Source organism: Gavia stellata, chromosome 17 (genome assembly GCF_030936135.1).
Source record: "Gavia stellata isolate bGavSte3 chromosome 17, bGavSte3.hap2, whole genome shotgun sequence".
Taxonomy (NCBI): Eukaryota; Metazoa; Chordata; class Aves; order Gaviiformes; family Gaviidae; genus Gavia; species Gavia stellata.
In genome coordinates, this window is record NC_082610.1 from 13,550,143 (window position 1) to 13,574,009 (window position 23,867).

The window sequence follows — 23,867 nt, forward strand, 5'->3', positions numbered from 1 at the left end:
TAAGAATGCCAGCAAGACAGAGGACAAATCTCAGAATAACTTTTGTGATACGTGCACTTTTGTTCTGGGGAATCATGCCAAGCTCTAGCAAACAGATTTTATACAAGCTATTGAATTGCTAAGTTGCAGTGTGAAGGAATGAATACTCAATTAGATTAACAATTTTGTGGAAAGGGTTACCAGCCTTCTGCAATGATATGGTCCTCTTGTTGCTTTTGCATAGTATGACACTGAGTTATTAATTTGCACACAGGACTGGAGAGATCATCTGTTCTGGAGCAGAGGCGAGAATAGTAAGATATTTTTGGACTAATTCTGTTTTCAGGAGTAATAAAGGGTGTACAATCCCTGTTTTGCTTACATGTACCTAATTGTCATTTGTGGCTGTGATGAGCAAGAGGTCTAAAGGCTGTACCTAGCATTCGAAGAAATGTCATAATTACTGTACATCTATAGCACAAATTTGTAGTTTGAGCCTCAGGTACTGCTGCAACACACATCGGCATTGTTGCAGGGCCAGCTGGACATCTCTCCTCCTCAGACTCCATAACTGCACCCCTTTCTCTAGCTAGGAGCAGGGCTTTTACTTCTGGGAGGGAGGATTCCTTGTCTTGTCCAGCTGTTGGGTTGGGTCCTGGGCAGTGGAACACTCTGTACCATCCCCACTCATCCTAAAAACCTAACTGGCTTGGGCACTTGTGGTTCTGCGTTCTGGGACACTGATTGGTTGTGAGTAGGTTGGACAGCATTTGGTTATGTTCCTTAGCAACCTTTGAGGGTTTCTGCTCTTGAGCTATTATTTCACCTTCTGCTTAAAATAAATCTGTGAATATGTCATTCACTGTATTAGTAAATTATTACTGAACAGCTGTATCTGTTCATTTATAGCTGTAGCCAATAGCAGATGCTTAGGAAAGGGTATAAGAAACAGACAAATATAAACTGATCCTTTGATGATACACTCTCCCAGCTTCTGAAAACCAGCACTTTTGGGACTTTCTGAACTGAAGGTTGTACCCAGGCAATTGTGTTTTGCAGCTCTTCATGGACCCTCCTCTGTGAATTTGCCTAATCCATTTTTTGACTCCATTTTAATACTATTGGCCTTCTCAGCATTCTGCAGCAACTGACTTTTGCATTGCATGAGAAGTTCCACTGTTTGCTTACCTTAAGTCTGTTGCCTGATCATTCAGTAGGATGCCTTCTAGTTCTTGTGTTAGGAAAACCAGTGAATAATCACTCTGTATTCACCACCTTCATAACATCCGTATTTTATAGGTCTATATTGAATTTCGTCTCAAACATTTCTTTTTGAAGTTGAAAAGTGATTGCTGGTCCCTCTAGTGTCTTTTTTTTCATGGAAGCCATTCTATACTTTGGTCCTTTATATCTCTGGCCATTTTCCCTATATTTTGTGATTTTGATAAATCCTTTTTGAGACGGGGTGACCAGAAATAGTAATCAAGGTGTGAGCACATGGAAATTTTGTATAGTGCTATAACGCTGATTTTTGTGTTGTTCTTTTTGGTCTGCAGTAAGTCCCAGCTTCTTAGTTCAAGAGCTCAGTTTGTCTCAAGCAGCATGAAGTACCTGAAACAGGGAAATCCTAGAAAGTATTCCATGCCATCCAAGGAGCACTCTTGAGAGCACTCTGAGAGAGGCTTCCGTTTTATTCCAATTATATGGAATGGTGGCATTTCATGCAAGACTAACAGTGACAGTTCATGGTGGAACCTCTCAGCCTCTCCTGGGACTTGATGCATGTGAACTTCTAGGCTCTGCCATGCCGATGCTGCTGTTACTACAGGATTATCAGAGCGAACAGTTGATCTCAGTCTGCTGTAGGTAGCATTCTTGGGTATTTTGCCCCAACACATTTGTCCTAAGCTTTATTAATGACAACTCTTCCATCCTGGTGGCAAGTGCTTAACTAATGGTGTTTTTTTTTTCTTTAAAAGCATGTGAAATTTGTGGGAGGGGGGTTGGGGGGCACAGTACAGGTTTTATTTTTGTTAGTATTCCACTGAGCATGTCGTGATTACTTAGTGACTGAAAGTAATAATTTAATACCTGACCCTAGGTCTGAGCTTGGGACCAGGGTGGGCTTGTTGTTGCTGGGTTTTTTTCTAATTACTCTTAATTTTAGGGGGATTAGAGGTGAAGGAAATAATGATAACACCCTGGAATTTAGGGTCCTGCAAATTCCTAAAGCATCAGAGTATTTTTTGACTTTAAAGAATTGAGCTGCTTACAGCGCAAATGCGTTCATGCTTAATGCAATTAGGTACATTTCCCAGAATGTTAATTTAACAAAACCTTTTCCTTTGGCCTGGAAAAAAGGATAAATAAAACATGATGCTGCTTGCTCCATACATTCTCTTCTTCCTTCTGCTTTAAGCCAGCTCCAGTTTCTTCAGACAAAATGTTAAGGAAGATTTGGATTCTTTTTTCTCATAAAACCAGAAAGGAAATCCTTTCGATTCTATTCTGAAATTGGGAAATACAAATAGGAAGCATGTATAGACTGTGTTATCAGTGCTGCTGTGTGCGGTGAGTTAAACAACTGGATTGGAGTAGTACATTTGTTTAACCTCCTAGCATAATGAGCTGCCAGGGGGATTGCTCCACTTAATAGCAGCCGTTCATTACTCTGCAACCATTTGCAGCGTGTTATTTCTTTTATAGCAAAGAGAATTGGCAGTTCCTAGTTTTAGCTTTCTTTATCTGTGACACTTAATGTCAACAGCCTTGAGACTTGGCCAAAACAATCCTAACAAATCCTAATCCCAGTGTTTCAAGGTAAGTATTTGCTTCTCAGAATTCTTCTGTATTAGTGCTGCATGTTTACACTGGACCTTTTTAAATGCAACAGTGATCAAAGAAATATTTGAACTGAAAAATATGTTTATTTTTTGTTCTCTGAAAGCACTTTGCATGTTCTTTCTTCTTACCTTTCGCTACCATAGCTCTGAAATTTGTGGTAGAAGGCATTTTTGGGTGGTGATGCTGCTGCCATTATATTATAAGGATCATCAGACCAAAATTAATTATGAGACAATGAGAATTCCATTTATAATGACACAGATGTAGTTCGATGTGCCAGGCTGTACATTAAAATGTCAAAAGTTTCAAAATTAACCTAGAGCTGAAGCCAGGCTCTACCCAAGAGCGTAATTAATGCTTGTTGTTGTTCAAAGGGTGCAATGTAAAAGCAATAGAGCTTTTGTAAAGCAGAGATCAATTTTTAAAGGCATCCCATTTGCAAAAACTAGCTGAACTGTCATGGGAAAAGAGAAATTTTTGCTAATGGCAAAAGAAATGATTATTTTAGGGAGTGAATTAATAGGCTATTAATGAGCCTTGTTCCCAGTGCATTGTTCACTTCACACTTGACAGCAGCTCCATGGATCAGAATGGAATGTGTCTGTTCTTAACTGTGAGGTTTAATATTTTGCACTGAAAGATCATAATGTTGCTTCATCATTAAAATAACCACAAAATTAACTTTTGCCCCAAGGGAAAGACAGATGGCAGTTTGATGGCCTCATTATTCTTTTTTCTTTTTAACAAGAGTAAGGTTTTATATTGGCTTATATAATCTACAAAGATCTCTGAAGAAACTGATGTTAGCTAGAAGAGTAAAAAATATATAGCCATGTAATACAATTGAATTTCACCTTTCTAAAAATTTTAGTTATAACGAAGTCTTACACGTATGTCTATTTCTTTTTTTCTGCAGTAGGAGTTGTCCCAGCGACTACTCCCAGTAAGTGAACTTGTGTCACTGAAGCCAGGAGTAATCCTCCCATTGTCTTTGTAGGACTAACATTTTGCCTGTGGTGTATACAGTTACACACAGATGGGTTTTCACAGGGTCAGGTCTCAATACGTAATACATGATGGCACGCTCTTGTAACATAAGTAAAGGAAGATGCATGTAGGGATTAGAAGAAGTGAACAGCCACAAGGACTCCAGTTAACTTGCTATGCAGCTTTGGGTGGTGTGCCTACCACGTGTGTGCCTCAGCATGCTCATTACCAATGGAGCACGGCATTAGGTAGTTCCTATTGACTCAGACAGGATTTTGTGGATGCTTCGTGCTTTTGAGAATCTGACTAAATAAATATTTAACTACCTCACAGGGGCTTAATGCTCACAGTGGACTTTGAAATAAGGGGAAAAGACGAGGCTGATTACAGTCCATCTGTTCAGTTCAAGCACGAATTCTGCATATTTGTTCTATTATCTGTAAGTGATATGAGAACAATTCACATGTTTATTCTGTCATCTGAAAAAGGCTTCTGATAAAAAGAGTGATGGAATGAACAGGAAAATGTGTACTCGATAGGCCACATTTGTCACTGCGTGTGCAGGAACCTGTCACAAGCAAATTATGGCAGCAAATAAACATTTTTGATCTTTGTGGACTTCTTTAGGATGTGTGACCATGAAAGCTAGATTCCTTTCTGACCTACATATATTCCTTTAGTTTGAAACCTAAGCATTCTTAGGAATGCTCTGTCAGGCAGAGCATATGGAAAATTGTGTGTCCACCAATGCATTTCCTCATTTGCTGTGTTCTAGTTTTTAGCTCAAATGTAAGGTAGGAAGAACGTGTTTGACTAGCTTCAGCTGGTTCCAAGAAGTTATTATTGCTCAGACAGCTTAGATTCAGGGACATTCATTTGCCTCAAGAGGAGGAAAATGCAGAGACCCAGTACTCTCTGGGGTGCCTTCCACATGAAAGGACTGTTTAAAACAGACTTACTAGAGCCCTGTGTGGTAGAATGGCACAAGCCTTCCCTAGCACTGCAGAAGAGCTGACCTCTTTCAGTCTCAAATGCAGGCTATTTTGTCTCATTGAATGTAAGTGGTCACTGTTCAGGCAAAGCTCCTGCTGCAAATTGAGGAAAAGTAAATTAAATTACATCCTTAGGTGGAAATTAATGTCTTTGGGCAGTGTTCTCTTAGCACATAGGTGATATGCATTGCAAGCAGAGGAATTCAAGGCTGACTTCTTTGGCATTATGTAGGATTTACATAGGCACAACTGACAGTTCGATTTAGGCTACTGTCTTTACCACTGTTGGATTAAGATGGACAAAGGTATCAAAATCCAAAATGGAGCAACAGTTGAGAAAAATACTAATTAAATCTAGGAAATGGGTCCTGTCTCAGATTCACTTCTAAGTCACAGGCCCCTAGCAGAAGAATAAGTACAACAATGAAATTAAACTCTAATTTAGATGCAATCAACACATTTCTTTTGTCTTGATTTATATTACAATGAGTGCTACTTATTGTACTGTAGTCAAATGAAAAGGATTTATTCATTAAATTATCAAGGGTGGAACACCAATGAACTATGATGAAATAAATGGAAAATTCCATATTCGAATGACACAGATCTGCATACTTCTTACGACTGCTTATATTTGCTTCATATGGACACTAGAAGAGTCCTGATTTCAGTATAGTCACACATTCCTGGATGTAAGGCAGCTTAAGCAAGTCACCTAGATGGGTGGATTTGCTTTGTTTTGCATAACAGTATTTCTGTGGTTTTGACAGTGAGAAATCATGAGACAGTAGAAAATGCATGTTGCTGAGGTTATTTCAGAGACTTTGGTAAATATTCCCATTCTTTGGAAACTGGATATGTACATCCTTTCCTCATTAGTACATGTAGGATGCTTCTGGATTTACACTATGATATTTAAAGTGCAAGTGCCTTAGGTTCTAATGGGGCAGACTCACTAACTAGCATAACGTTTTCAGCATCATTAACAGTAACAATAGTTTAATCCACTTGTGTCAGATCTGAATCTTATTTCTTCTGAATCTTCTTTCTGAATAAAATGATCTGATGACTTTTGAATAAAATGATAAAATTTCTGATCTGAATGTTATTTCTTCTGGAATAACTTAACAGAAGTTAATAGGGTTTATATCAAGGATTGATTTAGTACAATATTCTACGTGCTTAGATTTCCCATTCATTGTAGGGATTTAAAAATCAGGATCCTTTGGACTGATCAAAGGAAGATATTTTTTGTAAATCACAGAAGAGTAACTTAGGTGTCTCCTTTTCCAGTTTTCAATTTTAATGGTGGAAACTCTAAAGCTTTTGGAAATGGTATAAGATTACAATAGATACTTTCAAGCCCTTGTGACACAACTGGTTGATTATGTATAGTTGAAACAGAGTATCTTATCCATTATAGAAAGAATAGTAGCATTTTGCTGCTGAGAAGCTTATTAACATATTGGGTTTTTTTCTTTTTTTCTCTTCCCAGCATTCAGCATCTTTAAGCATTGTGGACTTTTCAAACGGTTTAGAAATGGAATTACCTTCAACAAGGTTATCTAGCTCGGCTGACCCACAGATGCAAGGTGCAGCCGCTCTAACACTTGGCCCATCCACGAATGCCCTTTGTGACTGTGATAGTCCACCAGAGTCGGTGCCCAGCTACAGCTTGGCGTTGGGCAGAGCTCCAAGTGACCTGAGCCCAGGGACTGCCACTGGCCTCACAGCAGGTGATGCACTCCAGGGCAGTACTAAGTGCAAGGTAGGAATCACTGAAACTCCTCTGCTGAAAGGCAATCCACTTTCATTGATAGCAAATGTTATTGTTAGTCAGTCAATCAAAGGCAGCTATTTCAGTAGGTAAAGTTTTCCTTATCTGGTATTTGAAGACTGAGTACAAATTATTTTCTTAAGATGAAAAGAAAGAAAACTAATAATAAAATTTGATTTTTCCCCCCCCCCCTTGAAGCTGGAAAATGAAGACTTCAATACTGTAGATCATCCTCTAGAAAACAGCTTGGCTACTGCTGGGCAAGATGTAGTTAATGAATTAACACTTTCTATGCAAAAAGTGCTGGAAGAACCTATTAATCTTTCAATCAAAAAATCTCAGCATTGCACTTCTTCTGAACTGCTCAGCAACACTTCTTTCCTGCCCATGAATGCCGGAATGAGACAACTAAGAAGCAAAGAAGGTACCAGGCTTTTCATTATTTCATTTAGGTTTTTGGTCTTTCTTTCTTTCTTAGCACGGTGCATTTCAAGCATTGCAAAGCAATATGCTTATTAATGTACGTACACATAAATATGCTCTTCCAACAAGTTTGAAATATTATCAGAGTACTTAATCCAATGGAAAAGCATGTTTGATCTCATTTGTGGAGGAAAAACATGGAAAAGATATGCCTTGAATTTGTAACATCCTTCATCTATGAACCAGAAACGAGCATGTCTGTATGAAGTACCTGGAGTATTAGTTCTCTTAGAAGCACTCCTGTTAATGAGACCTGCAGTTATGGCTACTGAAGAGCTGGTTTGAAGAGTCCAAATCAAATTTAAAAAAAAATTACTTCCGAAATGTGATGGGCCTTCTGCGAAGTCCTTCACATCAGTAGCATAGCAAATTTTTGTTAGGTTAATATATTGCACAGTATGTGCTTTTGCTTGGCTCTGTCTACTGTGGAACATTCCCTTCAGCCAAGGCCTATTTCTTCAGCTTTAATGGAGAATTAGACCTTAACTCTTTTCATGGGCAAATTGCCAGTGTCCTTGTGCTACACTTTAAAGCCTCATTCCTGCAAACTCTAAAAGTCAATGGGACTATTCACGCAAGCAAGGGATTGCAGGATCAAGCTGTTATCCTGTGACTTATGCCAATATTTGGCTGCTTTTTTCTGTAAAAGATGAATTAATATTTCTATCTCTGTGCTGTATTTTTATTCAGAGAATTCTAATTAGTACAAAGGAGGCCTAGTTCAGTGAGCCAAGGATATTTATTTGTCTTCTTTTAGATGTACTATGCCAAATTGTGACAAGTATGCCACAATCATTTGTGTGAAATGTAAGGAGCAGGCGCACCCCTAAAAAGCTGTACTTCAGTCAGGCTTAAGTGTCTCTGAGAGGAGCAGCTTTGTAGTATCTGGTTTGGGTCGTGTGACACTACACACAGAGAGCAGCCCCACCATACAGGATCTCACTATCTATAACAGATGCTACAAATTTGCTCTGTGCAAAGCACAGGTCCTGTTGTGCAAGAGGATCGAAAGACTAGAACGTTGCATTTAATACTGCTTCCTTTTCACAAGGAAGGATCAGGAGTGAGCAATTCCCATCCTGCTCTCACTGTTTAAAGGTGTGCAGTGAGGGGAGACCTGAGGAGATACAGTCACCATATGCAGTGTGCACCAGCGAGAGAGATTAACTCTCTTGCAAAGGCAACGTTATCTTTGCTAGTGGCTCTCAGTAGGACTTGCTGGCTTCAGCAATGCTGTGCTGCCAAACCCCACTGCTTCTGGTATATATCTCCAACGACTCATCCTTTTCTAATATCAAATCTAAACATTTCAAGCTTAATTTACAACAAAATACTTCTTATCCTAGCCCCAAGGGATGTGGTAAAAATTGTACATAATTTCATCATTTTCCATCTTACAGCCACTTTTCTTCTTATCATGGCTTGGGTAAACACCCTCCCCTCCGCTTCTCTTTCCTAGACTAAACAAATCTGATGGTTTCAGTCTCAATTTTTTTAAAACCACCTCATTCCTGCTGTGCTATTCTGGGTTCTCTGCAATTAAGGAGTGCTGCCCACAGCCAAAGGCAGTGCTGCAGCTGAGGCCTCTGGGGTGCCATGCAGAGCCAGGGTATCAATTTCTTGTGTTTTACATTCCTCACTGCTGGTAATACGCTGCAGGATGGCATTCGCCTTTTTTGCAGCAGCAGCATTACGTAGTTGACTTGCATGTAGTGAATGGTTCACATTAACCCTTAGTTCCTTCTACAGAACAGTTCCCTAGTCAGTTATTTTCCTTTGTGATTACATTAATCTGATTCTTCATAAGCATAATCCTTACAGTTATCTCAATTCAGTCTTACTGTTTTAGGAGATTTCTTTATCTGATATATTAAAGATAATTTTTTAATTGTAAACATTCTCCTCAGTGGTTGAAACCCTTCTAGTTTGGTGTTTTCCACAAATTTTATAGGACTGTTATTTCATCAGCCAAGTTGCTGATGGAAATGTTGCTTAATATTAGGATTCCAGCACCACTGGAACATCCTCTGGTTTGACAGTGTGCAACAAGAGCCGCTCCTTCAGCATAGTGTGCAGTTGCCCTTCAGTAATTCTGTCCAGAGCCATGACTACCACCCTTCACCTGAGCAACAATCACAGGTGAATAACACTTTAGAGGTGACGTGAAATGCACCTTTCCTTGTCAGTCGTGATTGTATTGTGTTTCCTGTGGCTGGGAACAACAGATTATCTTATAGGCACATTGCTTTCAAGCCATGGGTTAGGTACCATTGAGACAATCTAGGTTTTCCTTAAAAAAGCATTTTTCCTGGCACTCACTTATCTCCAGATAGCCGTGATATTTGGTTTGTTTTCTTGTTAGTATTGTCTATGTCAAACTAATTCCTAACAAAAGAAAGACTTACTATAAAATTTGTCAGCGGATTGGTATTTACGAGGGCATCCACTGGGGCATTCATCTCTACCCCATCCCATCCCTCAAAAGTTGTTTTGTTACTCTTGTGTCTAGTATCAGTCGAGAGCTACAGTTACTTGCATGCTTATACAATGGATGGTTTTGAATTCGTATGTTTATATGTTACATATGTTGGAGGATAGAAAGGAATCATACAGTGTAGCTTTTGTCCCTCAGTGGCAGATGGGAGACACAATTTCCTTCCTGTTTTCAAGTAACTAGAATTATCCAGAAGCTTCTTAGCATGGAGCAGGAGACCGCAGAGACTTCCTGAGCTTCAGGGGTTCAGACCTCAGTAGGTCTGTTTTTCTCAAGTGAAGGCTGTATAGCAAAGAGGATTAATTATGTTGTTCCATGTATACGGATGAATGTGGCATGGCTGTGTACATATATAATTCCTGGGGAATGTAACCGTTTTGACAAAATATTGTGGAAAGGCTCCTCATATTCAGTACAGAAGCTGTGGTTAAAAGCAAAGAGAAAGACAAAGACTGTATCCTAGAATAGAAAATAGCATACACATTTTCTATACATATAGATGAAATGATTCCATAATTCACTTATGATATCGTATTAAACACGAGTCAGAAGTACATTAATATTGAAGTACTTTCTACCCTAATCTGACTCTGATATTAGAAATATTTTATTCATTTTCTTATCTTCTGTTCCAGATTCCAATAACTGTGAAAAGGAACATTTTGAAATGGATATGAAAAGCAATCAGAATGTCAGGTAACAGAGTCTTTTTTTATACAAAAGCACTGGCCATGAAATTTTATGCATGTATTTAGAAAATTTGTCATACTAAATGATAATGGAGATCTGAAAGTTGTAAAGTATTCTCTTAAACTTGAAAACAACAATTTAAAAGTAGTGAGTTCATGTATTTTTGTTATTCTGTGTAATTTTCCAGAATGAATAAATATTTGCAAACTTATCTCACTTGAACAATTAGAAACTCTTTAGCCCTAATTAAACCTGAAAAATATAATGGGAACAGGATTAACATTATCTCAACAATTTTATAAATTTTTGTTTTCAGCTACTGCTGTGATAATATTTTAAAGTAAAGTTGATGATGTGCTGTGTTCCTGCTTGAAGCCAGCCACACTGAAAAGTATCAAGTACGACTTAAATTGGAATAATTAAAACAATAATATACAGAGCAGGGCGAAGTTTTAGCACAGACATTAGTAATGCATTTACACATATGATTAATTTAAAGTGATTGCATTCACATTTCTTAAAGAATCGGCATGTGAAAAAATGTCCAGATTTTCAGCGTTTAGCCAGCAGTCACAGTTACAAAGGAAAAGGAGCACAAACAATAGCGTGTGAAAAATGTTGAAACTGAGCAGGGAGGAGAATTTTGTGGACTATGACTGCATTTAACCGTGTGTCATTTTGATTGTAGAGCTGGCCCTAAGGAGCAGAAGATCCCCTATGTGCGACTGGAACGTCTAAAAATATGTACATCAGAAGCAGGGGAGCTCCCAGTTTTTAAGCTCCAGCCACAAGACAATGAGCAGGAGGGCAATTTCCTTCTGATAATTGAATGTGGGACCCAGTCTTCAAGTATGTCTATAAAGGTGAGTGGAATTTCCTTGAGGCTTTACTTGCTTTTTCCCCTTTATCTCACTGGCTTGTACCCACAGTTTCTGAAAGTTATTATACACTAAACAAGTCTGCATTCAGACACTTCCGTGGTGGGTTGAAGTCACAGAGAATGCAGTTTTTAGTTTGCTGTGTAGCTCCCTGATACTTCAATTTCTGAGAAGTCTGTCTCTAGGATTGGATAGCTGTAGTGTTTTTGTATTCGAGCAAACAACCTGGCTCGTCTGCCTAGTTACAAATATAGGATAAATAGCTTAAAACTGATCCAAATGCATATCTGTGTGATAGGAACTGATTCCAGAAATCACAGTGTAATAGATTTTTAAAAGCTTTGTATTCTATTGCTTCATTGGAGTCTTGAGTGTGAACTTCTTTCCACAGAAGGAAATGGCAATTTCTGGTGGGAACAAAAAACTATACTCTTTTTTTGGGGGCTGTTTACTGTAAAATTTGCAAATAAGATTCTAAAGTATCCTGTTTCTATCACCTGTGATATGAAATCTATACAGCTCTCTCACAGTGCTATTACATTGTGGTATATGGAGGAAATGATTTGACCAAGGTAACCTGGCCAGCCAGCAGCAGGCATTGGGCTGAACGTGGGCCTGCTGAACCCCAGCGCCCTCTCCAGTAGAGTTCACTGCAGAGAAACCATTTTGTCTGCAGATAACCACTGCTGTTACATACTTACATATGAAAATGATGGTTGTGTGATCCCAGATTTTTCTTCCTTCAAGATAAATAAAGATAGCCCACCTGAAGGACTGAAGTCCAAAGAGCAGAACTCAGAGGACAGGAAATTTCTCATATCCCAGGCTGCAGGACAGACACGATCTCCTGTAGATACTCTGTCTGTTGATCAGAAGCTCAGCAATGGCATCTCCATCATGAAAAAATCTCCAGTTACTCAGGAAGTCAATCCAATTGAAAATGAGGATTTCTGTGCTGTGTGTCTTAATGGAGGAGAACTGTTGTGCTGTGATCACTGCCCCAAGGTCTTCCATCTCTCCTGCCATGTTCCAGCCCTGCTCAGCTTTCCAGTGTGAGTATGTATGACATTTCGCTAATGTGCTCAGTTTCTGCTCACTGCCTTGAGGCAGAATATATCCTCAGGGATGTATGTGTCAACCTTGCACAAGGGCAAGGACTGCATCTCTCACTTACCTTTTTTGTTACTGTTCTTGCAAAGGGAAGAATAGTCTTAAGGACTAGGAACTAGATGAATTATTAACAAGAACTGTTTCCAGCCATGTATGCCCTTTCTGCAGTTAGCTGGCCTGTACAACAAAGGAGGTGGCAGACCTGAGCTTTAAAAAAAATTCTCACGACTTACTGGAGAAAAATAAAATCCTAACTCTCATGTAACATCTGTGGTATAGATGTCAGCTCTTCTCTGCAAGAACAGTGACTAGCACAAGGAAAGGGCAATCAGTTTTCTAGCCAGTTTTATGGGTTTCCCTAAGACACACATTCCCTAGCAACTTGTCACAGATGAATTGTATGTGACAAAGACCCAGAATTAGGTACATGTCCACCTACCAAACTTTGAAAGTGAGGCTGAATAATGTGCATTGCTGGTGGTGTATAATTCTGAATTCTGTTACAAATCATTACCAGGTGGGTAATGATTTTTTTGTGCCAAGCCCAAATAACTGTCTCAGCTGAGAAAAATATGCTGTGAGATACTGGTTTGGAGATTCTGGTTTGTTCTTTCTGTTCAAAAAGCAGGAAATTCTATCTCTTGGCTTTTTATTCTTTTCTCTAATAGCTAAGTCATTATTAAACCTCTAGTTTCAAAACAATGTGAAAACCAAGTTTTCCTTTTAAAATAAACTTCCTAGGCAAAGTTAAATTCTAATGATGTAAATTAATTCCCTTAACTAAAGTTCTGTATTCATAGTTCTTTAATATACCTTCATCTATCGTTATTCAGGCCTGATGTTGCAGACTTTGTATCACTGCCTTCATGAAATTCTTCAAGAGGTTTCTGAAAATGGGTCTACTAGGAAGGACACTTATGACCATGCAGAATTATGTCTATTTTGTTTGGGAACCTGTGTACTAGCACACACTATGACCTTTTCTGACAATGTTGATTTCTTAGATAAATATGTCAATTATCATATGAATTGATAATAAATATAACAATTTTCTAACGGATCTATCTGGTTTTGTCTTATGACCCAACTGTTGGCTATTTTTACTTAATATTTTTTTTAAAAAAACAGCACTTGAATCAATGTAGCTGCACACACTGCTGGGACATGATTTCAAACACTTACTATTTTGTCTTTTTCTTTTCCTCTGTGACAGAAAAAGTGCAATGAGTAAAATCTGAAATTATTACACTTCTAATGAGATTCAAATCTCTTGAAGGACATCTAGTACAATGGGCTTCAGATTGCCTGCTATTGAAATACTAGTTAAGCATGAGACTTGTTTCCAAATACAGTGATTCCTGAGGTTTGTTATTTAACAAGGTTGCTGACAAAATTTGACACAAGTTTTTGGTTTCTTGTTTTGCAGTGGAGAATGGGTGTGCACACTTTGCCGTAATCCAGTCAAGCCGGAGGTAGAATATGACTGTGAAAACACACGCTACAGCCACAGCTATAATGCCCAATATGGCCTTGATGACTATGACCAGAAGGTGGGAATAACTATATATTGTACTATTTAGAAAAGGACATATGATCTCAGTTATGAGGCTTTGCCTCTTCATTGGAAAGGTGATTGTTTTGACTTGGTTGCTACTCAAATGTTTCAGAGAGTAGTAAATACAACAAAAGCATTGTTAGTATTCAGTTATATCATTCTCTTCTATCTAGACATTGCTGTTCATGTTATAGAAAGATGAAACGGGCAGACCTGGAATTTCTTTCTCCTTTGAACAGGGAAGTTGCACTCAGCGGCAAAGCAAGCTTCCCTGAGTCAACTTTGCCTGGCTTTCTGCCACTGAATCTTTTTCCTTTAAGACTTGGCACCTTTTCAGACATCTACTTAGGCCAGTCGCAATGACATTTTTGTGATATAGATGCTTTTTGACTTTCAGTTGGATTGAAGTCATCATACAGTCTTCATATGTACCATTAATCCCCTTGAAGATGACATTCAAGCACTGTTAACTCAGCCTAGATGAAAGTTTATCTTTTTACATCCCCATTACCAGTTTCCTCTACCAAATCTTCCACGAAAAAATTCCTTTTATTAAAGTCCACTTAGTACTCGGTAACCACAAATAAATGTCCTCTGTGTATTGCTGACAGCTGGACAGGGAGGCTAAGGCCACATAGCTAAGTGCGGATGCCGAGCTGGCCCTGCACAAACGAAGCCTAGAATAAGGCACTGGTCTAGTCTGGGCACCATACATAAAGACAGCAATGGTGCTTAAAGCACTGGGGCCCCTTGGCAAGGCCTACAAGCATAGCCACAGCGCTGCTCGAGTTCATCTGTGCTGTTTCCAGACCTGAGCTACTCTATCCACAAAGAGCTGAACATAATTTCTTGACATTGATGCGATCCCTGTTTCTATTGGATTGGGTACAACTGGTGAGAAATAGTTGGGATTTGGGTCTTCATTAGTGAGGGTCTATTTAGAAAATGGAGTTGATTAAAAATTCCATTGCTTGTGAGCAAACATGTCTTATAATGTTTTTGTAGTGCATTTTTTTGCACCAGTGAAAAAACCAAAGACTAGTATAAGTATTTTACAAATTAACGATGATTAAATGATGTTTTCCTACAGTACTACCAACTACATAACTTACATTCATTTGTATGAATGGATATGAAGAGTGTGAAACATTTTCCATTTAACTGTTTCCACACTGTTGCTGATGTTCTTTTAGTCAAGAGCAAAGGAATAGATCTGGAGTGCAGAAAGGAAATAGTGATAACAATGCATTCCCAAGAGTCTGCAGGAAAGATACATGCATAACAAAATGTTTACATAATGTTTCTTTTCTTGCATTTCTTGACTATCCTCACTTTCAAAACTATAAAAATACTATGAGATAAAACACCGCCCAGGTTAGAGTGAAGTGTGACATTTTGCATCAGAAATGCACAGACTACATGAAAACTCCCCTTGCTGTTAGTATGATTGATTAACTAAGGGCAAGAATGAAACTCACTTGTTTTGAACTAAAATGTATTTCAAATTTGGCTTCTACAGAAGTGTGAAAAGCTGGTGCTTTCCCTGTTCTGCAGTAGTATGAGCCTCCCATTCCATGAACCTGTCAGCCCCCTGGTAAGTACTGCACACGCATGGGTCAGAGGGAATCCAAAGAATACTCTGGCACACCTCGTAAGTTTATCCTTTGTCTTCTTGAAAGATATTCATTAGCTTTGTTTCTGAAAGTATTGCTTCCTAGGGAAGAGTAGGTTTTTCCCTCTTGCAAGTGCTTTGACGGTGTCAGGTTGGAGGCAGGTAAATGCTGGCCAACGTTCTCAAGCCAGGTTTGGATGTCAATTTAAGATGCTGGTAGGATACTGGTATATGAGGGGTTCCAGTGATTAAGAAAGTTGACTTGCTGCATACTTGGAGAACGTTGCACTGCCATAAGAGAAGTCTACTTCAGAAATAACCCTGGGCTCCCTCTTTACTGGTGTTTTGCACAAAGGTGGTAATGTGATTATGTTCAGGGGAAGATATAGAGACTGCTGTTTCATCCATGTACTCAACATTTGCAATATTAACTGGCTATTTTAAGGAAGATGTAGATTCACACTGTTGTAACAATAGAACACAATGTGAAACAAGTTGGAGGAGGAAAATGAGAGGGGAAAAAAAGAAGTTTTATGTGAAGGAGTAGCCCAAATAACAATATAAAAAACATTCCACCTAATAAAGCTTGCAATGAACTTATGGAACACATTACCTAACAAGTAGGTTTTGACCCAGAAAGATTTAAGGAGTGGGATATCCTGGTAGCTGGTGCCCATTGAAAAAGACTTTTGTGGAACTCTAAAAAGAGTACATAGTAGCATATTTTTAGCCACTCTTGGCAGACTACTTCCCACAGCATCAGCTGCCAGTATCTCAGCACATTATTTTTATAACTGCTTGGCGGAAATGTTAGCTAACTGTCAATGTTATATATATTATTGATTATGGTTAAATGACGACATTTATGCCTGGGGATAAACTTTAGAAAGTGCAAATAGCAGAGTAGTCTCTGAAGTGTGCTATTTTTAAGATCAATCTTGCAAGCAAATATGTTTTTAATCAAACCAAAAAGCACCCAGGAAGATGATGTGCAAATGTAGGCACCAAAAGACCAGAGCTCTCTTCCTTGATGCAAGGAATCCTCTGCAGTGACTTCTGTCCAAGCTTGGATAGAAGTCACCGGAGAGGAAATGTTTTAATTAAAAAGGTTACATACCTGCATTTTATTCTTATTGTAGGCTCGGCATTATTATCAGATCATCAAAAGGCCAATGGATTTGTCAATCATACGAAAAAAGCTGCAAAAAAAGGACCAGTCCCACTATTCTGCACCTGAGGAACTTGTGACTGACGTGCGTCTCATGTTTTGGAACTGTGCAAAGTTCAATTATGTAGGTTTCTAATATGCATGGGTGGGGGGATACAAACCAGAGGGCTGCTCTCTCAAGCTGTCACATTGGTGTAACTATTGCTTCCATTGACATCAGATATGGGATTGGGATAAACAGAAGTATTAATCAGTTTTACTTTTTGGAAAAGGTACAATTTTTTTTTTTGTAAGCAACAGAAATGGAAATATATATGGATCTGAGAACTTGAGATACATATGGACCTAAAATTAAAGAGGGACATCTTAGTGGGCAACCTTTTGGAGTGATGCTGAGTTTGCTGTGAGAAGGCAGTCATAGCCAGCAAAACAGCTAGGGGAAATTCAGGTGCATAGACATTCCTAAGCAATGGTGACTGCTATTCTTTCTAGTTCACTGCACATCTCTTTTTTCTTAGAGGAGCAGAAACATGTTCCTTAATAGCAGCACCTGGTTTTTACTTACATTGTAAATGCAGAGGGACTGTAGAAAGTGGGCAGGAGACTAATGGAGATGTCTCGCCTTGGTTCTGTCTGCTACGTTAGGGTAGGGTAGTCATTTGATTTTGATCCTTGATGATTTCTGTGTGTGGTAACACTGAATGGTTTTTTATTCTTTTACAGCCAGATTCAGAGGTTGCTGAAGCTGGACGATGCCTAGATGTATTCTTTGAGGGCAAACTGAAGGAGATTTATCCAGATAGGCATTTTCCTTCAATGCAACAAGAAGACTCTGATTCTGAAGAAGTGGAGAGTCAGAATAGCAAAATGACACCCCAAGATTTTCAGTGGCCATCATACGGACAGGAATGCATTCAGCCTAAAAGGAGACGGCGCCATGCTGTAAGATTGCAAAAGCAAAAGCATTTGGTTGCTAAGTGGCCACCCTGCTAATTCTGTTTACAGCTACTGATGGGAAGTTTTGACAGGGCTGTGTGGGAAAACTGTCAAACTTCTGTCGCAGAGATGTGATCAGTTCTACAAGTTTATGTCAAGATCCTCTGAGTGGAATAAAGTGTCAGTTGTGTATAAATGTGTGAGCATGAACAAATGAAGTCTCTCAGGCCACACAGTTATCTTCCTAGCAGAAAACTCTGTCAAGATTTTAAAAAAGACTAAGCCCTCTAGCTATTCACTGTTTGTTTCCTTTGTACACAGGAAAGTGAAAAAAAATAAAAGAATGATGTTTCAGCCAGCTAACAGCCTTCCTCAGGTATGACCTCCTCAAGATATGAGATTTGCTATGAGGAATCCAGCAGCATAACTGACAGCGTTAAGGTGTGTGGGAGGAAAGCAAAGCACTCAGGCTGTTTATTTAAACTCACCTAATCTGCTGACCATATGCCTTATTTCTAGATCTTGTGCATAGATAACAGATCCAAAGTGTTTGAATCTGTCAATATTCAATCTGTTAAATCATGTATATGTTTTGCAGTGTTTACACTGAAGTACATATGTTTTGGTGATAGGTAATGATGATTAATAATAAAAGTAACATGCTAATAATATCTAATACTGCAGTACCATTTTATAATCTGTTCAAATGACATTTCTGTTTTATAGAGCACAGGTAACCATGTAATAATCTTGCAACCTCAGTGTGAATGTTGGTCATGCTTTGTGATAAATACAATGTGTAGTCATAAAAGCCGTAATCCTGTTGTCTTATTCAATGATTTTTCTGGGAGCTCTGCTCAAGGCCTATGAGATACAGGCTAATGTGATTATCTGATTAGCTGTTTCTTTTGAAGCAGAGCATTTTCATTAAATTACAAAAGAACAAGTGCTAATAGTGCTAATACTAGGACTCTGTGTGAGGTGCTTCTGAGTGCATACTGGATACTCTGTTTGCAAGGAATGATTCTTCTGGCATCTAATTCATGCTCGGTAAAGCAGTGTGGGATTTCTTGGGTCTCAAAGGCAGCATTTTTATAAAACCCAAGCCAGTTGTTTTTCTTTAAAGCAGATATTGGAATTCAGTAAATTAACTATGAAGCAAATTACATGGTTATAGAAGTGCCTATAAAATAACATCATATATCCCTGATTTTCTCTTTGCTTATTTCTTGTAGTTGTGATTACCAACAGTGCTAGAAGATGATGATAATGTGTATATGTTGAAGCTCAGACAGAATGAAAGGATGTCTAAGTTTGGTTTGTTTTGGCATTCTTTTTGCTAAATTCCACAATGTATTGGCAGAATACCACCAAGGGCCAGAAGAGCAATTTTAGAGTTCACTTGAACAAAGGATAGCATGTAATTATAAAGCCTGAAGGGGGGGACAGGTAACAAGACATGACACCTGATCAGAGAGTGATGGTTTGCAAGCTGCTTCCCACCTCTTCCAGAAGCAGGTGAGCCAGATCTTTGCGTGGCCAATGCTTTCCTCATGTGTGTAAGGGGCATCTTCCTCCTTGGAGCTCTGCCCAGCAGCGTAAAGCTGGGCTGTGGTCTGGCTCTGGGAGGGAAAAGTTGTTGCAGATCTCAAACACAGTTCAAGTTAATTTTAATTAGGTTCCTGTAAATAAAGATGATATTTTCAGCATAGTTTATATGGGCTATTTGGTCTGGTAACCATGTATGTTATTTTAGATAACACTTTAAAGTAAAGATTTATATATATAAAATAGTAAGACGTGAATGTTATATTCTACTATCTATGTGACTTACTGTTTGCCATTAACTTGGTAGTGAGCTAATATTTTCTTTTCTTTGAAGAAATGAAAATCTGGATATTATAAGCTGACTGGAAAACTGTGAGATGAAGGGACAGCCTTTACATTTTCTATTTGTGAATTCCTATGTGTTTGCTTTCTGTCAAACTCCTGGTCTCAAAACAGTAAGTGTCTTGGCAGAGGGAAATGAGTGCAGGTTTGTAACTTGAATTAATCACCCTTATCTGTGCTACAGGTATCACCTTTTCTCAGTTGGTAATTAATTCCTCCACCAAAGACCTGGCTTTTACCATTAATAGCACAAAAATGATATGCTGTATAGCCTTCATCTAGGGGCAAAGGTAGAAATGGGAGACACTATTGATGACTTCCTCTTTTCCTGGAAGAGCAGAGTCAACAAGAGCCTGCTTCTATTTCTTAAAGGCTGTAAGTTTGTTAACTGTACCATTAGTTTTTGAGAACACCTGTTTAAATTAAATTTATCCAGGGTATATTATGCCTTTATTAAAAATAGAACTGTACTGCTTTGTCATCATATATAAGATATCCTTTGGATGTGTGCTAGCAGGACTCTATGGCTTGAGCACTCTTAAGGCTAATTTTGTTTTTGATTACTTCTCTAAGACATAGTAACAGTTAAAAAAACCAACTCATAAACTTTGTGTCATGTTGGTAAGCAGAACAAAACCTGAACTCATACGTATGACTTCACATGCTTTGTGGACACAAATCTCTGGGTCATCAACTTCACGATCCATTGCATGTCATAAGAACAACATTATGTGTCTTGAACATTGCCTTAAAATTGCTGGCTCATGAAGTTCCTGCTGCTGGACACCATACCACCAGGGCCTGTAAATTCTTGGGGCGTTTGCTCTGTTGAAGTCCAATTGCACACTGGTAACGGCACTGACAGGCATGAAAGGAAGGGTCTCTCTTCTAAAATCTAACAGCGCATGTGGCCCAAAAGAGAAGTGATTGGTTATGTAGTTACTTTTTCTTCTATCACACAGCCTGTTTCACAATCCAGACTGTGTAGGAAAGGAAGCAAGGAGGAACCTCTGAAGTTTTCCACTGGAAGTAAGTATAGCAGAAACAAATGCCAGGAACAGTGTGGAAACCCCAGCAAATGCACTAGGCTCCTGCAAATGCAATGAAAGGCACAATTTTCCCTTTTGTCTTTAGTAAAGAGTTACATGTAGAATGGGAAAATCCTCTTTGTGCTTAAGCAGTTGGAAAAGAGATTAATTACACTTCAGTAATAGGTCTGTTGAAGAAGAAATGACAGCTACAAATTTGACTTTCATTCCCCTACAGACAATTTCAAAGATATACTTCTTGCAGTATCATTACAGCAGAATGGCATTAGCGTTAATACAAACAGGTGTTTAACAATTCAGATTATTGAATGACCGCATGTTTATATGTGTAATGTGCTTTGCTGAACAATAAAATATGTGAAATGTATTTTTGCACATCAATCTGAAATTTTTGCTCTGAGTACATCTGCTTTCAATTAATATATGGATTATATAATATAATTTAACACTTATTAGCTAAATTGTTGGTAACCACTGATGGCAAAGCAGAATGGTTACAAAAGCCGCTGTGCTAACACAGGAGATCAGCTTTCTATTTGTGCTGGAATTTTCAATACCAAGTAGATATTTTGCCTTTTCGTTTTTCAATTAGTGTAAGTTAGTGAGAACCAGACATGCCATGAACAAGTAACAAAAAATATTTGTAGTTCAAATGTATGTATACATTAAAGTGCCAAGGAACATATCACTTACTAGTGAGATGAAAAAACTATTGTAGTGTATTTAATCAGAGGGAATCAGAGAAGATACTTTAAAATTGAAAATGCAAGAAATTGAAGAATTATGGAATAATTTACAAAAAATAGAACAAAAATACTCTATTGGCAAAAAGTCAAGCAGACACTGCAAGTGTTTTTCTATCATTATTGGTTCCTCTCAGTTTGGTTTATGGGAGTATAAAACTATCAGCAGCAACTTTCTGACCTGGAGGCCTGCTGGCTTGAGGGGTATGGAATCCTTCTTTCAGTGTTACAGCTGTGCTGCTCTTCAGACATAATTAAGAGAGAATTTGTAGATAGAGGCAACTTTTTTTATTGTATAAACAGAAAAATGCAGAAAAACTTCTGGGCATGCAATTCCTTCAGGTGTGAAATACAGGCAATAGACTTCAAAGCTAAATACCAGCTGAGTTTCTCTGACTTCAGTTAGATATCAAGGAGATAATCTGAGGGAAAATAAAGATAGACAGTAGTCGTGGACTAAGGAGGCTGCACATCTTTTGAAGCTGTCTTTGTAGATCAAGAGCAAGAAGTGAGAGGTGGTGCGATTGTTTTGTGAGAAACGGTACCCCATTCTCTGTTCCTGTCCTTTAGTAAATGTTTATGAATGTCCGTTTTAGTGTGTAGTTGACATTTTCATGAGAGCATTTAGTAGATTGGTAGCATTTAGTCTACTAAGTAGACTTTTGTAGAAGTTTATATTAGGATATGTAACAGTAGGAACAGGGTATTTGGATGGCTTTGTTGTGAAAAGTGTTTACTGTGGTGGGAATACTTACTGCGGAGATGAGAAATTTCAACGTTCAAATCTGTTGTCAAATTTCTAGCTCCACTTGCTCAATTTTCATTCCAAGTGTCTGAAAAGAGGTTCTTGAAAGATACTTTTCAGATAACTTCTTCCTGCATAGGATATAATTTGTAACGGATTCCCTGTAAATTCTATCTCACAGTATATTTTTGCTATAGAAAAGTCCTTTTTAGGTTAAGGAGATAAGACGTGCAAGCGTTTTTCCCAGAGCAAATAGGGTAGTGTCTGAAGGTCAGGGAGTATTTTGCTGCTTTTGGAGAGTGTTTGAGACGGTTACCAGTTCTATGGAAGTAGCAACACTGATTTATGGTTGTACTGTGGATGTTAGTTTGTAAGTTACTATTCTTGATCTTGATTGTAGCACCTAGGACAATTAGGTCAGTATGGAAGTGTTCCAGAGGCAGTCTGATACTGAGGCAATGTTGTGAAAGTCAGTGAGCGAATCCAGGTTTCCGGTACAGATGATAGAGATGTCACTTTGTTAATTTAGGCATAACATAGATGTTATGTTCCTAGATGGTCCGTGCTGAGATGATGTATCTGTCCTTTATTCCAACATTACTCCCTTACCTGATGCACCTCATTGCTTGGCACATTAGAATGATTTTTTGGCAATGTTTCTCATTAACAGTTGTGAGTTCACTTTAGATGGAAAAAAATAATCTATTTTTATACACTGACATTTGGGCAGGAAATGAAACATACTTCAATATTTTTCCTTATTAGCTTATTAGCCTGCTCTGGCTTCTGATGGAGTTAGTAAAGAGCAGGAATGGTTCTTACATCTCTTATAAATTCAGTACTTTCTCGTTATTCCGTGATATCCTGCTCTAGGAAAATATGTTGGTACTATTTCATTTTTTGTGGCAGAATTCCTAGAGTTTCTTGATGTAGTGCAGGTATGGGACAAACAGGGAAGTCATGAGACGCCTTACAGGAAGTTAACAGTGAAAACATAGTAAAATATTCAAATCAAAGCTAATGTTTGTATTGTACATCTGAAACGGTGAGATTTGCTCCTCTGGATAAATGTTATAGACTTAGCTGATTGCCAGGTCTTGTGCTGACTACCTGCACTGGGCTGAACTTCTCTCTTGGGTGAGCCCTAATAGTGTGTCAAATGTTAATTATACTTGTAGAAACTCATAGAACGTAATCTGGTTTTATACTGGGCCCAGTAAATGTCAGTGTAGAGCAATCATGAAAAAGCAGCAGAACAGTGTTATCTTCAGACTTTGAAAGTAAAACATAAACTGTGTTGTAGTAGGAAAGTTAGGGTATTGGAGTGGTGGGATATTTTACGTAGTTATTTCTGGATCGTATGGTAATTTGTAAGTCAGTGTGTTCATTCTATAAATAATCACATTTTTGCTATTTACTACACTTCTAATGTTTCTTGCAACAGCATTAAAACAGACCTAAATTTAAGTCAAAGAAACAGTTTATGCGTATGTCTATACTATACTGCATAGTCTGTGATGCATAGTGCAACATTTCTGAATTTACAGATCACTGGGCCAAGCTCAGCAGTTCTCTCCTGCAGCTGACCAGCAAATGGAAAACACCCTCTAATAATGAAAATATTAATAGAATGGGATGATAGCTATATGACCAGCAGACTATGCAAAAGGGTTCTGTAAATCACAGAAATGAAACAAAAACCTTATGTTTTATTCTATGATATAATTAAAGAAACAATATAGAGCTTAGATAAAGTGAAAATCAATTCCAAATTCATCCTTACATCCTACCCAAACTCTGTGCTGCGTCTCACACATAATTGTAAATACCTCAGGCATCTGCAGTGCAGTATATTAACACACTCAGGTGGGCTTCAGTTGATGAGAAATAACATTAAAAACTTCAGTGCTTTAAGCAAACACTGGACACTCCTCT

The 23,867-nt window shown here is 38.3% G+C and overlaps 1 protein-coding gene across 1 annotated transcript in view; it reads left to right on the forward strand.

Annotated features, from left to right (window-relative positions):
• Positions 1–17,887, forward strand: part of TRIM66 (tripartite motif containing 66) — a 50,115-nt gene extending 32,228 nt beyond the window's left edge. The window contains exons 11-20 of the mRNA XM_059825998.1: positions 6,298–6,570; positions 6,778–7,003; positions 10,192–10,252; positions 10,935–11,109; positions 11,872–12,176; positions 13,661–13,784; positions 15,309–15,383; positions 16,541–16,693; positions 17,293–17,506; positions 17,823–17,887. Coding sequence (XP_059681981.1) covers positions 6,298–6,570; positions 6,778–7,003; positions 10,192–10,252; positions 10,935–11,109; positions 11,872–12,176; positions 13,661–13,784; positions 15,309–15,383; positions 16,541–16,693; positions 17,293–17,506; positions 17,823–17,887 — 1,671 coding nt within the window. The remainder of the gene's footprint in view (positions 1–6,297; positions 6,571–6,777; positions 7,004–10,191; positions 10,253–10,934; positions 11,110–11,871; positions 12,177–13,660; positions 13,785–15,308; positions 15,384–16,540; positions 16,694–17,292; positions 17,507–17,822) is intronic.
• Positions 17,888–23,867: the final 5,980 nt, after the last annotated feature.